The following is a 15,661-nucleotide window of genomic DNA, read 5'->3' as shown; positions in this document are numbered from 1 at the left end:
CAAGAAGCAGCTCTACAAACACATCTGGCATGCAATAAAATACCTCTCCTAGATTCAGAGGAAACTTGCCAGAGTGTTACCCTGATAAGAACAATTGTGTTTCCCCTTGTGACTGCAACTGGACAGGAAGATAAAGAAATGAGTCAGCTGTGTGCATCCGGCTGTGAAGTTACATTCCTGTAGGTTTTACAGAGACATCCATACAGAGTTATATAATAGTTACAGATTTTACAAGCAATTTAGTTATTTAATATTAGCCATTCACATTCTTTCTGTAGAACATAAATCAGGATTTGAAGTGGTGATATTTTTAAAAAAACATATGCGATATTACATATATGTTCAATATTACACAGTGTAGTGTCTTGTGGTAGGTTTAAAAATCTTTCAAACACCAGAAACCTCTGTTTCAAATCAAGAGCCTGCTATAGTTCTATGTGCCACCCTGCCCCTACCAATACACTACAGAATCAATTTAATCCAGGGATCAGAAGGAATAAAAGCAAAGAAAGGTAGAAGGTACAAATAGGGTGGAAGAGTGAAGGGAGGAAACAGTGGTTTCTATCAATGGTTTGTTCTGTGATTCATGGTTTTCTGACCCATTCCTACCATTTTGTTAAAGAAATGCCTGAGACTATAATGAAGACATGCTATAATGCAGTGGTTTCACATTTGCAAGAGACTGAGAAAGTGGAGTAATTCAGTTAGTGACTTGAAGGAGTATATTTTTACTTCTGGCATTTTACTTTTGCATTTTTTTTTAATGGAAGGTATGAGAAATCCTGAAAAGGAACATTTTGGAATGACCTATGTTCAGAATGGTTAGACTGCAAATTTTCTTATCTGTCCTTTAAAAGCCCAAGCAAAATAATTCAGTAATTTCAGTATTTCTTGAAAATATATTTCTTTTTTTTTTTTTTTAGCATTATTCCTTGAAAACAAATTTCAGTGAATTAAGTTACGGAACTGGGTTTTCATCTCAAGTCTGGATCTCAATATATATTCCTAAATAAAATGCTTATATGGTTGAATCAGGGATGTTTTTCATTTCCATTGACAAGTGACAGGTGAATGCTTTCAGACCTGCCCATCAGCAGCCAGCTATATTCTGACTGCAGTGCACAGTAGTGCAAGCAGCAAACTGGGCTTTGGGAACTGAATCTGCACGCAACAACTGAGTAGAAAAAAGCACAGCAGTGTGATTTGATGACATTGTTACAGTTTGATACAAGATGCTGAGGTTTGGTTTCCCTGAAAGTTTATCAGTCTTTGAGTGACTAAAATGCATGTTTTATCTTTAAAATAATTGCCATTAAATATTATACTCCAGAGTATGGATTAAATTACAGTTCAAAAAATCTTCTGCTTGAAGAGAAAGGAGGTCACTGAACAGAGCAACATTAAATCTGAAACTCCATGGTACAATAATGGAAGAAAGAGTAATGCTGACAGGGACAGTGCTTTTGCTCAGGCTACAAACAAAGTGAAGCAGCAGCAAAAGACAGAGTCTGTTTGCACAACACAGAAACCTGATTCCAGATGCTTCTTGTTGGTGCTGAGCTTATGAGAAAAATTTTCAGTTTAATGGCTTAGTATTTGTATGTCATTTCACAAGAGTAAAATTCCTAGTGCTTCCCAGAAGCTCAAACAAAGCACCATCCTCCTTGAGAGACTGGGTCTGTTTAGTCAGTTAACATATATCTCCATTTTAATCAGCCCTATTATTTAACCTTGCCCACAACTAACATTTTTCATCATGCCCTAACTTTGCACCCGGGAAGTGTCTCCAAGGAAAGATGCTACTATTGATGTCAACCTGCAGGCCCTTTGTCTGGGACACAGGTCTGGGAGTACTACAAGTAGTACTCCTATTAATGTTAGAGTAAAAGCCTTGTGATCACTCAATAAACCTTGTGAAAGAAATGGTGGGTGGTGATAGGAAAATAGGCTAGTTTGCCAGATTTCCATCCATATTCTCACATGATTTGACTGCATTCTTGTCTACCAAACAGTATTTTTGGCTCCTGGGCTTTAACCTATTTAACACATGAAATTATGTTTCTTTGAATGCGCTTGCCAGCCTACTCTAATTACATTGTATTAAAACTGTAGGCTAGACGTAGAGTGTTGATGGTATGCTATTATGATGCAGTCAAGTTTTAAAACCAGAGCTGAATGCTTGCAGGAGGTTTTCTGCCTTTTCTGCACCAGTGGTTTTGAATAACTTGCATATTATTAGAGTAAAGTTTTAAGTTAAAACTGAGACAAAGCCTGCCAAAGCTAAGCAAAAGCAGAAAAGGGCAGGTCACTCTGTCTTTTCCTTACTGTAGGATCCAATTCTAACCCTGTTTGGTTTTTTTTCATTCCATAAGGAGTGGAGCACATGATGAAATCCCTTTCTAATTTGCCCTGCAATATTCAAGATGCTGCTGTTGATTACAGACACTCTGTTAATAAGCTCTGAAAACATACAGTTAATATAGCTATTAGCTGTTCCTTATAATGAAATAATTATATAGTTAATATAGCTATTTAAGGCTGGTACTTGCACAGGATACTGCTTGATGCTGTACTGATGAAACCTAGGGCATTCAAATGAGCTTCCAGGATGGCAGCAATATAGGTGACACATCTCTCCAAAAATATTCCGAACATATTTACTTTTCCTGCCTATGTGCATTATTTTTATTATTAACATGTTTTCTGTGCCAAGGGTTTGGTTTGGCAGGGGAGTGAGGCAGGTGGTGATCATTTGATTCAATAATTGTCATATTTCTATGACATTGAAAATAATACAATCAAGCTCATACAACTTTTAGAAGTAATGTCTCAGAATGTCAGTGCAGGGATTGTTCTTGGTGGAATGTTCATGGGGTACCTTTTACTTTCCTAAATTTTGTTCTAGAAAAAACGAGTCTGCTACTGGAGGACACCATACTAGGCAAGAAGGAATTTCTATAGGAAAGGACTATGAGATAGGAGGACAAATGAAGTCAACAGAACTGAATGGTGAAAGGTGTTTGTCTGTTGAGTGCTTTATATAGTAAAATGAGGAGTCAGTAGTTCATTAGTACTGGACACTAATTCCATACAAAATAATTGTTTCCTGTATCCATGAAAAGCTGTTTAGCATTTAAAAATAGAATAACACATTTATGAGTATGTAATTATATAGAGCGTAATAAATTTTACAGATCACACAGTCAGATGAGCAGAGATTTTGCAGAATGACTTGTTCAAAACCATTTGGCAAACGGTTCATGTGAGCTGTTTTGGCTCACACAGTCAGGAAGTCTCTTCCATATCAGTTGCTTTGTTAAGTAACTTTTTGTAATTCATTATGTTGAGTAGTTTATAATTTTCTTCAAATCACATGCTATAGATTCTTCTTCCCAGCTTTCCATAAAGGGTGTGTGAAACCACACAAATTAAAACACACATTTCAATTTCAGTTATTGAAAAATATTTGTTTAAAAATGCATACTTCAACTGTGTGCAGAATTTTCATCTGAGCTATCTCAGAATTTTGCCTTTGATCCTAGTGAGAAAAATTTCTGTCCATACTCTGAAATAGCAGAGATTTTAGTATTACTTGACTAAAAGCAGAAGTACCTTCCAGGTGTGAAGTGGAATTCCTTGGTGAGGTATTAATTAATCCTGCCTCAGAGGTACAGATATGCTTAACAACAGTCAGGTAAACACTAAACTACTTAGTTTTTTAGTATGTCCTGAGGACTTTCACATTTCTATTTAAAGCTAAATGATTACTTCAGTATTTTTTCAGTCTCAGAGTAAAGAGAATAAAAGGAAATCCCACCATATTTGAGGAATAAAGGTGTTTAACTAGTTGTGTTCTGCCATGGCTGCATCTGTGATTTCTGCTTTGCTAGGAGATGATTTTGACCAATTTGTAAAAATTTATGAATTCATGACACCTACTTAGTCTGTTTTTTCTCTACTCCTTGAACCCATGGCAAAGGTAAAAATTAAAACAGTAGCTTGCACGATTTAAAATACAAAGATTTTAACAGACTAATCAGTCAGTTTACCATGAAGTGGAGCAACAAAACTTCTCAATGCGCTCTGGAGGGCCAAAAACTGCTGCTGGGTGACCCAAACCCAGAGCTTGGGAAAGGCAAGCTAAGGCACTGGACACTAGCTGATCCTCATCCTATATGGAAACTGGCATAACTCAACAGACCTGCAGATGTGCAGTTGTTCATTGCAGAAATATCAGGCTTATTAACTTTTTAAATTGCTGCCTTGGCTTATGGAAGTTGAGTTACTCTGTGGTGTCTCGGTATCCAAAAACTTTTTACATTTTGGGGGGATTTTACTCTTAATGTGGAAAAACAGCTGTGAATGTAAGATGTGTCTTTCATTCAATAGTAATACATTTTGCAAAAAGTGTAATGATGCAATTTACTTGTCAATAATGACAAATAAAAAATATTTGTTCAGGCATCATGCTGTCCTATGTCTGTGTGATTCATGATTCAGATTCTAGGCAGTCTGAATTACCTTCTATAATGGCTGTGTTAGGTGTCTCTATTGACCACAGAGAGAACTTTTGGGCATCAGATTCTACCTCAGGCAATTCATTTGGGTAGACCAAAACATACAGAAAGTTTACTGCTCTGTTCACAATGGCACTCCTGATGGGTAAGGTAGCCATCCTCTGCACCATCAAACTCCTGCTGTGTCTCCCCGTGGCCCTGCTACCATGGATCTGCATAGGCTCCCCTCCTGAAGATCCCCTCACACAGCTCCAGGAATAGCCCACCATCCTCTTTGCTAAAGGAACTGCTGCTGTAAAACTGATTTTCATCCTGGGTGGCATCTGGCAGTTAATTAACATAGTTTTCTGACTTCTCAGAATATTCTGCCTCTATGTAGGTTTTGTATAGTGGAGAAAGAGAATGTCAAACATACATCCTTTACAAGAAAAAATTCAACAGTCATATGATGATGCAATGGGTCCACTGCAGTGCTAGATGTGTGCTCATAAGGGTGTTCAAGAAGCATACTGACATTTTTAGGACTATGTGGTTAAACGGTGTACTTATTTTTCTACTGTTCTTTTTTTTTCCAAAATCTAAGCATATGCAAACAAAGTGACATAAACACTGAAGTGACAGAAAGTCACCCAACTTTAGAAAAAGACAAATGTATGTTACATATTCTTTTTTTTCCCCTGTCATTTGCATTTATTTTATTCCAGAAAAGTCGAAACAAGTGCCGAATGTATGCTGGAGTAAAGCACCCCGAGGGTATTTATACAAACCCGTCCCCTTACTGTTCATTGCACGGAGAAGCAAACAGAAAGATGAGATTCCTCAACGAATGAAAAACAAGAGGCAGAAACATAATATCATCTTTTCTCAGGAAGCAGGCAAATCTCTTGCACTGTTCTCTAGTGCTGGAATTAATCAGCTTCTGAATAATACGTTTGGACTGCTTTGTGAGACGATTCTGAGTTAGAAAGTCCCTAAGAAGCCACTCAGCAAGTGGATGAAGGAAAGAAAAGAGAATATGGGGCACATTGTACACCAATTCAAGGCTCTGTTTTGGAAAAATTGGCTCTGCCGTGTGAGACAACCGGTGAGTGCTTGAAAATGATTAAAAAAGGAATATTTTAAATCTTTTAGTATCTGTTGGAAAAAGCGTATGTTTCAATTTTCCCTTTTTACTGCAGATTGCTATGGACAGGGTGGCTGCAAGTGGTTCTTGTTTTGCCTTTGGTCATCTAATTGTTGAAAATACAAGTAGAGCACAACAATGGGTTGTTTTAGTTCTAAAATGGCTGAATACAGCAATGCACTCCACTTTGCAAATGCGATAGAAATTCTCATAGAAGTTTCTAAGAGCCACAGCTTATCTTTTAATTAACATTAGATACTAGCAGTGCTGGTAGTAGTGGCGAGGGTGAAAATCAATTTTCTTCACCTTACAGGTACTCACTGGTAATATAAGAAAGCTTGCATGACTGTGATCAAAATCTAGATACAGCGAATGCAGGGAATGTGCATTAAAATTGCATATACTTCTAAATTTCCTTTTTTGTCCACTCTACAAAGCTTAATTGAACCTTTCAAATTCCAATATGCTGAAGAATGTGACAGCCACTTCTACAGCAATCAAAGTTAAAATGATACCTAAATATGAGATGTCATTCACCTTTACTGTGATTGAAATGATTTTTTTAATTTAAGATAGAAGGAAGTGAATTTTCTCAAGTGAAACAACATTTTTTGGGGAAAAAAAAGGGTCACTTCAATTAATAGTTTGACATTGATTTCACTTGTCTGTGATGATCTGGGGCTTTACAATGAAGCATGTTGGGTGTTTGGATAAGATTATCTCAATTAAATAAACATACAGTTTTTAGTTCCAGAAATATTTATGTTAAATAAAATTGTGATTTAGAGAAAATTTCTTCACCAAATTATTACAAGTGATGTCTTTTAATATAAAAGACTTTTTTGGGGGAAGAATGCTGTTGATCATATTCTTCTTCATTTCTAAACACTTCTGTATGTTCAATCAGTGTGCATCAATTGGCTCCTCAGTATCTCCTGCTCTCCTCCATGTGGATCTATTTGTCTTCTTCTGTGTAGTTTTCTCTCATGTAAGTTTTAAGTTTGCCTAATTGGTAGCTTTCCTGAATAGAGAGCTCACTGAGATGCAGACTTCTCCAAACCAAGAATTGCAAACCCAAAGCAAACTTAATTCTACCTATTGAGAGCCAAGACCTGCCCTGGGGGAACTTGCAAACCCTCTTTATGTGCCTGTTGTGCAACCATTGAGCTGTGAAGGTGTTCCATCTGCAGTTACCTGAGGAGAAATCCAGGTGGATCATCCACCTGTGCAAAGGGCAGGTCAGACCCTTGAGAATCTGAAAAGTAGAGAAAGATCTGATGTGCTTCAGCTCTGTTTCATATCATGTAGAACTGTCTGTATAAAGCAATAGTCTCCTCATGGTTATTTATCAATAGTTAGGGCTAGAAGACAAGTGAGCTCTGTTGAATTAACAATGTGTCATGAATATCATGTGGCATTAGTTGATATTACACAGTGAAAGATGAAAGGTGTGTGACAGATATAAGCGTTCTATTAGGAACAGGTGTTTTGAATGAAATGCAGATTGGCATCAGCACCTCCTATTAACATGGTTCAAAGACAGCACAAGTTATTATGTATATTTGGGCATCAGCCGGAGCTTGAAATTGCAGTTGTGCTGAAGACACGTTCTCATTTCTGTTTCAGAAACTTTTGCTTCAGAATTACAGATTTTAGAAGCTCAGGAGATACGCACTACCAGGCAAATGTACTACTTTAGTTTTCTATCTATGCATTTCTTAACTATTGTTTAAATAGTTATAATAAATAATAAATAATCTATTACCATCCAAATTTGTATCGAGGTAAAGGATGAAAGGTGGTTCCTAAATTCTCTTGTTCTGATACCCTAATTTAGAGTACCCTTGGAATTTAAAATCAGACTGTGAAATCCTTGGAGTGTGTAGTCACTGATATGGTTATTAGAACAAAACAGAAGCATAGCCTACTCTAAAACTATGCCTTTTTAAAAAAGTTGTTATTAGTAGTAGTTTTCATTTTGGATTAATGTTAAGCATGGCAGAAAATGCAGGTATAATTCTTGCTCTTTATCTGCCCCTACACCGAGAGTCATCTTTGCCCTCCTGTCTTTTATAGTTCATACTCCTTTATTTCTTCCACACTTTAAGAGTTATAAACATCCCCTGAGAGTTGCTTACCGATGAGTGTCCTCTGTTTTGTACACGTATGTTTTTGCATCCCTGAAAAAAAACCTAAAACAAAACAAAAAACCACATACACACACAAACCTCCAAAACCCTGAGTGAACAATTACAAAGTTGTCTGCTTTTATCGGCTAGGCCCTAAGGCTCCATTACCAAAACTCACTATTCCTCCCAGGTACAGCTCCTCAGAATAACATGAGCTCTCAGACTCCAGTTCCTCCCAGTGCCTGGGCAAAGCAGCTGTGCAAGGACTGCAATCCTGCAATCTCACAAATGCCTTTCTTTGGACCTTCTGTGGATGCTTTTCTCATTCAAGCACAAATATATCTTATACAGTGGCATTACTTTCCCACGTATGCCACAAATAACTTACTCATTGAGATCAATTTTGCATGCTTAATGTCTGCAGCATGCTGATGATTCATTGAGTCCTCCAACCTGTTGTTGTTGCCTCTGCAGCTGCCTTCTTGGTTCTTATATTTATCCCAAATTCCTGTCAGCAGACGCAGCAGTCTCTGTCCTAGCTGTCCCATCCTCCCATTGACTCTGTCAGAGATGGCAGGGCTGTGTTTGATGCTGAATGCTGTCACTACAGGCTGGCTTCCTGGCTCAGCTATAGTCCTGGCTCACCTGGTGATCCAGGCTCCCAGTAGAGCTTGTTGCCCTGCCTGGGCACAGCAGGGCAGGACCTCCCTGACAAGGGCCCTGCTGTCCCAGCATCCCCTCTGGCTCCCTGCCCTTCAGGGAGCAGCTGCCTGGTGCTCTGTCCTGGCTGCCATCTGGGATCGCCCTGAGCCCTGAGGTGAGCTTCCTGAGGGAGCCCAGCCTGTGACTGTCCAGGGCCCCCCCTATAAGCTCCCCCAAGCTCTGGTCTCCCACTGCCCTGATCCCCCACCTGAACTTCTCATGGGACCTTCCCGCAGCACTGGCTGTGCTGGTGTGTGCCCCCAGGGGCAGTCTGCTCCCTTTCCAGCCCCTCCTGGGCAGCCTGGTGACATTCCCTCCAAATCTCTTCTGCAGTGCCCCTTTCCTCAGCTGCTGCACCTGGCTCCATTCCCCACAGACAGCCCATGGATACCCTACAGCCATGGCTCCGTTCCACAGCAAGGGATGAACATGCCAAGGAGGGGAGGATGCCACTGGGGCCCTGCAGCTCTGCTAAGCTTTAGTGGTCGTAAGCAGCCTCACCAGGGCCCAGGATCCAGACAAAGTGAGGTTTCTGTGCCCTCTGCTCCCACCTGGCTGAAGCTGGAGGAACACTGCTTTCCAGCTCAGCCCTTGCGCTTGGGCACTGTGTTTCTGGCTTGACCATGGCTCTGCCATGACATTGACTGAGGATCTGGACTCTGGTGGAGGCTGGCTGCAATGGTGGGGTCTGCCCTGCTCCCCTTGGGAGTTCCTGGGGGGGGTGCCTTGCCCCACTGGCTGGTATTGCCAGCCCCTGGATCCCTGCCCCTTGGGGAGCAGTCAGCTCTTGCTGATCCCTAAAAATTTTTAAGCACCAGCCTTGTTTTTCTTTTGTTGTCTTCTTGCCCCATGTTCAGCAGAGAAGTCCTTCTCCACAAGGAAGACTCTGACACTGGATTTTGTTCTTAAGCATTATGTTACTGTTCTCAGGCATTTTTCCAACATACCCAAGTTCAGGAATCACTTCCTCCATGGGATTTGGTTCAACTCTGACAGTTTAGAAATAAAATCAGGGAAGTTAACAGCCTCTAATGGGAGATCTTCAGCCTGGCTGTCATTTCGACTGTGTTTCTGTTACCAAGTTTGCTGTTTGCACTTTCCTAACACTGTTATCAGTGAGTCTAGAAGTCTTTCAAAACTTGGCTAAATGGCAGTTTCTTCGTTTCTGTTGCTGAAAATAGAGACAATTGGTCTCTGTGCTTTTTATTTCTGTTCAGTCTATTTGGGCGTTTGTGTCCTACTAACACTATAAATAGAAGAGAAACTACTTTTTCATTCTGTGACCAGTGTATTTCACAAAGTTATAAGGATTTTAAATAGAAGTATCTATTATTAATTTACTTCAATGATCTTGCTTTCCCTTAAGTAGTTGTAAAAGAGATATTTAATTTTTTTATTATTAAAAGATATATAATTTTTAGTGATTTGTTCCCAAATCCTGCTTTCTATAGACTTATGATGTTTTGATTTGCCTTTTCAGGTCCTATCTCTCGCTGAAATACTGTGGCCATGTGTGCTGTTCTTGATTCTAGCTGCAATCCGCTTCCAGGAGCCCCCAAAATACAAGGAAAACTGTATGTTTTGTTTCACTTGTGTTCTATTTTGGTTGCCTCTGCTTGTAAAAAGATTTAGCAAATACTAATGATATCCTAAAATGGGGGACTTAAATGTAGTGGAGTCACTGGAAAGAGTCCTAAAGTGGGGTTCAGTCTTGTCTAGCTGTGGACCCGAGCAAGCTGTTTTTAGGTGGGAGAGATACAAAGTTTAAGCTCTGATTTTTCAGAACAGTTTTAGAGATCAATTTTGGATATAAGGTGGATTACTTGGGTTTTAGTTGTATTTATTTCTTTCAATTGAGTAATGGATTTTAGATGACTGGTTCAGAGGTAGATAATTCTCCAGTAGATATTAACAATTAGACAAGATAAACCATCTTTAGCTACATTAAAAATCAATTTGGTAAAACAATTCTAGATCTGTAGAGTGAAATAGCTGGAGAGAACATAGCCTGTATGTTCTTTATGGAGAAATGTGGATAATTCCAGAGATGTGGAAAAGCTGCTGTTTAGACCGTCTCAATGGATATATGTTCAGACATTGCTGAATACCAGTTCCTTCATCTTATGAAAGCCTGTGAGAAGATACTGTTTTGTGAAGAAGTCTATATTCTTTTCCAAGTCACAGATGATTTTGGGCTAGCAAGTATATGATATTGCAATAGTGTTACTACCAGGAAATTCAGCTTTTCAAAGATCGCTCTTAAATGTCATATATACCCTGTTGTCACAGTCTGACATAGAGGTTACTCTGTGGTTTCTGTGGTGACAGAGTTTTTCTTAAGTGGGACACCTACCATTGATACAACTTCATCACTTTCAGGTGACAAAGATGCTATTTAGGAGAAGGGAACACAGTGTGGTGGCACAGTCTGCAACTGCCATGTCACTGGCCTTGATTCTGCCTCTGCTTGGTTTTAGGTTACTTAGAAGCTCGTGATTTACCAGGTCGGGGCCTTTATCCTTTCATGCGAACCCTTTTCTGTAATGTTGGTTCAAGATGCAAGAATACTAGTTACACAGCACAGGAAAACAACCACTTTCGGTAAGTTACATGAATTCGACAGAGCTGTAGGTATCACAGTGCGTCTTTTTCTGCGGCAAAGGTTGTTCCCGCCTCATAGACAGGGAAAATAGGAACATTGTTACTCTGTGCTAAAAATTTCCTTCAGTGTCTTAATGCAAAAGATGTGAGGCATTAGATGGTCTTACTGAATAATGAACACTGTTTTGGGGTAAAATTGTAGCGGTACCTTGTCATATTCTTGCCCTTCACTGCTGCTGTAGGAAAGCGTACTTTTATCCTTCCTTAGAAAGTCCTTTATTACACGAGCACCAAAAGTATATCATATGTGGATTTAAACTTTGGATAGTTTGGGAGCATACATGGTGGGAGAAGTGAACACAGAAAAACAAAACAAGGACAACTTTCAAGCAATACTCACAAAGAACCAAAAAGGAACAGCAGAAGCTCTGTAATAAAAAAGAACTTGAAAAAAGTTATCCATATCCTCAAACAAGGATCCCAGAATGCAGAAAGAAAAGAAATTAATTTGAATTTGGAATTTTTCTTTAAGAAAAATTTTATTCAGTGATTTTATTCACTTCAGAAATGTCGAAAAACATTAAAATACAAAGACATTTAGGCAAATTTTCTGAAGGATGTAGTCACAAACAACCTTTCAAAATATATAACAATAAAGTTAATTTAGGGTGAGCTAATCAGAATATGTGCATTTTTATATGTATATTATTCTTAGAAAATTGAGAATATCTACCAAAAGGTCTTGGAGGTCTGAGCCAGGTAAGCATGTGAGACCATTAAATATTTATGGTTTATTATTGTAGAGGTTTATAGGTAGCAATAAATTCAGCATGCAGCAAGTTGGAAAGCTTCAGTATCTCAGTAATAGGCCATAATACTTATAGGTTGATCTCAATGATGTGTTCTAGTTATTTGTTTATGTAGAGAACTGTTGATTTAGCATAAGACTGGGCAAAATAAATCCTGCTTATGGGCAAACACCTTTTGCATAAAGCAATAATTTGTTAGTAGAATTGAAATCTTAACAGTTTAAGCCACAAATCACCATTAGTCAAGACGTGTTATTACACAAAATACTTTCGGACAGAAATACCAGTATTATGGTAATACCCCTTGCCAAAAATTTTCCTAATAATAATAGTAATACAGTTAAAATTGTTACACGACCACTTAGTTTCTAGTTCTTTCCCTGGGGTTATGCTTACCTTTCCACTGCAGCTCTGGGTCATAATGTCGGTGGCCGCAGCTGGGTGGTGATATGGTTGTTATGGCAAGTCTGTAGTCCTTTGCTTGGAGGAATGTGGTGTTGATGGTTTCTTTTTCCCTCTAGGGTGTATTTGGGGTCACTTATTTTTGCTGATGTGCTTTTATACCTTGCTTGTTCTCCATTTGTTTTCATCTCTATGATACATCTAAATTTATGTGGTACACCTGAATGTGTGTGGTATCTTTTGCATTTGTTAGCTACCTTGGCTTTTTTTACTTGATAAGTATAAATTTGTGTTGTCCAGTTACAGTTCTGCATTTTAAATGAGCACTGGTGAATTGTTTATAGTCATGGGGTTCTCAGAACCAGCCTGTGCCCCTTTTCTTATCATCCCAGACTAGTATTCCAGTACAGTGCATTCCATGTCCCCGCTTCTCAAGGCGTTTGCTATTATACTGAGCCTGTGTTCTTCTGCACTGTTTTGTTAATCATAAATATCTCATTCTGCACTAAATGGTCACTTGTTACTTCTATCTGTGTAAAACTATAGTGGCACTATACAATGACAAATGAAAGTAAAGCAAATAGCCGTAGTCTTATGACCAGAAAAAAAAAACAAAACCAAAAAGAAAAGGTAAAACTAATCCAAGTCAAAAACAAAACTGAAGGCTTATTAAGACAAGTTTAGACAAAGCAAAGGTGGCAAAACTCTGTGCCATGGTCCTGCAAACTCAGTACTAAGCCTAGAGCCTGTTACTTGTAGTGGCAGCACTATATTACTGGGTTATGGAGTTACAAAAATTGTTGGCCTTTTAAAAAATAGTTTCTTGAAAGGATACTTTTTATTTATATCAGTGGTCCAGATGCCATCTAAGTGTGTTAAACCTCTGGAAACTATGAACTATATTGACTGCTCTGCATGATTATTTACAGTGCTTTGACTGAACTGCCCAAATTATATTTCAGCTCAAAAGAAAAGCAGGAAAGAATTTCCTGGGGGCAGTCTTAGACCTACTTAAGAATTGGGGAAATTATTCAGTGGCTTTCAATTTTTCAACTGAAAAATAAAATGCATGCGTGTATCCATATTTATACACTCAATAAGCTACACTGAGTAGCACATAGGCTAGGTAAGGCTAAAAGGTAGGATGAAGTTCATTCTGAGGTCAGTCTGTTCCACCAGGTCCATCAGTATAAATTAAATCAACCTCAGGGCTGCTCTGACTTATGCTGGCTGCCGACAGCCTTAGGAAAACAGACTGTCAGCTTGATCAGCCGAATCCTACAATGCCTCTGTTGACTGGAAAGATGGGATGGCATAGGAACAGTAATATCAATTATCTTCCCTTTGAGGATTTATATCAAACAATAAATTTTATATAGGGCCTTTTTTGTGTCAACAATGTTGTGTTTATTAAGGGTAAATCAAAGACTGTGCATAGTTTGCGGGGACACTTAACCCATTTGTTTTCACAATGTGTACCACATTGGTGCTATCAATTTGAAATGCAGTAGTTGTCTTTGGGAGAAAGTAGTTCTGTGACTACTGTTGGAACCTCCAAGGAAGCCATAAACCACCAAAATAACTATTTGTCAGTGAGAAACCTGAGCAGGGCTGCTCCAAGAGGGTGGCTGAGGCCAGGGGTAAAGTCATCGTGGTGCAGGCCATGCCCTCATTGTCCCTTCAAGAAACAGCCTGTGATGTGGTGAAAAGATGAGCCAGATGAAGGCTACAACTACCTCATTAACTCTGATTTGCAGAAAGTTCTGCCACCTCCTCTGATACCTCAGAAGGCATCCATTTTTCAACAGTTCCGTGGCTTTGCTCTTTGCTCCTCTCTTAAGCCGCTGAAAAGGCTGCTGACTGGCAGCTCACTGATGTGATTCCCTAGCCTGATACATCCAGTGGTACCTCAGAGCAGAGGAGTAAGGAACTATTAGGAGCTGTCATGGCAAAGGACTTTTTTCCCCTGCTCTTTCCAGAATGTTTGACTCCCCACCTCATCTTAGTGGAGCACAGTATAAAACTGAGAAAATGCAAATAAGATAAAAGCCATGCAGCACAGAATCCTATGGCTGTACACCCACGTTTCTGTGCGTGTGCATGGAAACATAATGTCTTCCTAGTACTCTGAATTCCACTGCAAATCTTGAAGAACGTGGTGGGGCTTTGTCCCTGCATCAAGAACTCCTAGATCTATGTTTGTTAGACTTCTCAATACCCAAAAGAAGATTAAGCTCATGCTTTCTCAGACTTAGAAGTACAAAGATCATGAAAACAAGACTCTAAAATATTATTTCTGAGCAATCTAGAATTAATTTTATTTCTCCTTATTTAGCTACAAGTAGCAGCAGCCTGAGCAGGCTCACCCAATAGGTGTGGTGGAGCCCTGGGTCTGTCTCTGGCTCTTCTGCTGGATGGGCCACTCATAACTACATGGTAGCTCTATCTCTTTTTGCACCAGACTGGGCTCCTGGGCTCATCCTGCTGTGTTGGGGCTGTCTCTGGAGTCTGTAACACACTCCCAGGTCTGCCTGCTGGCTGCGGTGCTGGGGAAGGGTGCCCTGTTGGTGAGGGCATGGACTCTTCCAGAGTTGCCTCAGCTTGGCCCCCCATCCTGAAGCAGCCCTGCTTACACCAGACCCTTTCTTCTTACTGGTCTAAAACTTTAATTTGATCAATACCCAGTCTACTGTGGTTCTTCAGTGGAGTAGCATTAGAAGACCTCATGTACGAGAACCAGTGTGGGAAAACAAAATCAAGGAAAGTCTAAGCATCAGTGATAGTATTCACGTAAGACTTGCTTAAAGGGTCAGATTTTTACTTAATGATTTGTATCTTCCAATGAGAAAATAAATAATTCTGCAAGATAGCTGTATGACTGCAGCAACTTATTAGAATAGTAGCTCTATGTGGTCTGGGCCAGCTTTTGTAGTCTTGGGCTGTGTAACTGGAAAACAGAAACAGAAGAAAATTTTGTGATCTTTCTTAAAGACTGTCAGAGAGTTGGGGAGAAAAGGAAACTTAAACATGAATTTTCTCTGTTTTGTAGCCAATTAAGAAGAACACTTTTTTTTTGTTTCTTTATATATTTTGGTCCACTGCATTTTACAAAGGTTGTAACTGTACGCAACATGGAGGGGAAAGATCTTTCTGTGACAGACATGCAGTTTGTCATTGTCCAGCGTGTGTATTGGTGTTGATGGAGATGTCATGTCTCCAGGCTGTTCTGAGATGGTGCAGAATGGCACAGCTGGGGCTTTGCAATTTGAGAGGAATTTTTAATGTGGTGACAGGGATGAGGTTGAGACAAGAGTTTGCTGAGAGGCTTATGAAAATCATCAGTCTAAATGGCATTTCATATCATAGCTGAGATTTCAG

General features: G+C 39.4%; 1 protein-coding gene across 1 annotated transcript in view; it reads left to right on the top strand.

Moving 5' to 3' along the window:
- Positions 1-5,498: 5,498 nt before the first annotated feature.
- Positions 5,499-15,661, top strand: part of ABCA13 (ATP binding cassette subfamily A member 13) — a 171,420-nt gene continuing 161,257 nt past the window's right edge. The window contains exons 1-3 of the mRNA XM_064660769.1: positions 5,499-5,601; positions 9,952-10,045; positions 10,949-11,072. Coding sequence (XP_064516839.1) covers positions 5,512-5,601; positions 9,952-10,045; positions 10,949-11,072 — 308 coding nt within the window. The 5' untranslated portion in view covers positions 5,499-5,511. The remainder of the gene's footprint in view (positions 5,602-9,951; positions 10,046-10,948; positions 11,073-15,661) is intronic.

Source organism: Pseudopipra pipra, chromosome 1, assembly GCF_036250125.1.
Source record: "Pseudopipra pipra isolate bDixPip1 chromosome 1, bDixPip1.hap1, whole genome shotgun sequence".
Lineage (NCBI taxonomy): Eukaryota > Metazoa > Chordata > Aves > Passeriformes > Pipridae > Pseudopipra > Pseudopipra pipra.
Note: the sequence above shows the minus strand (reverse complement) of the source record. Positions and strands in the feature narration are given on the sequence as shown.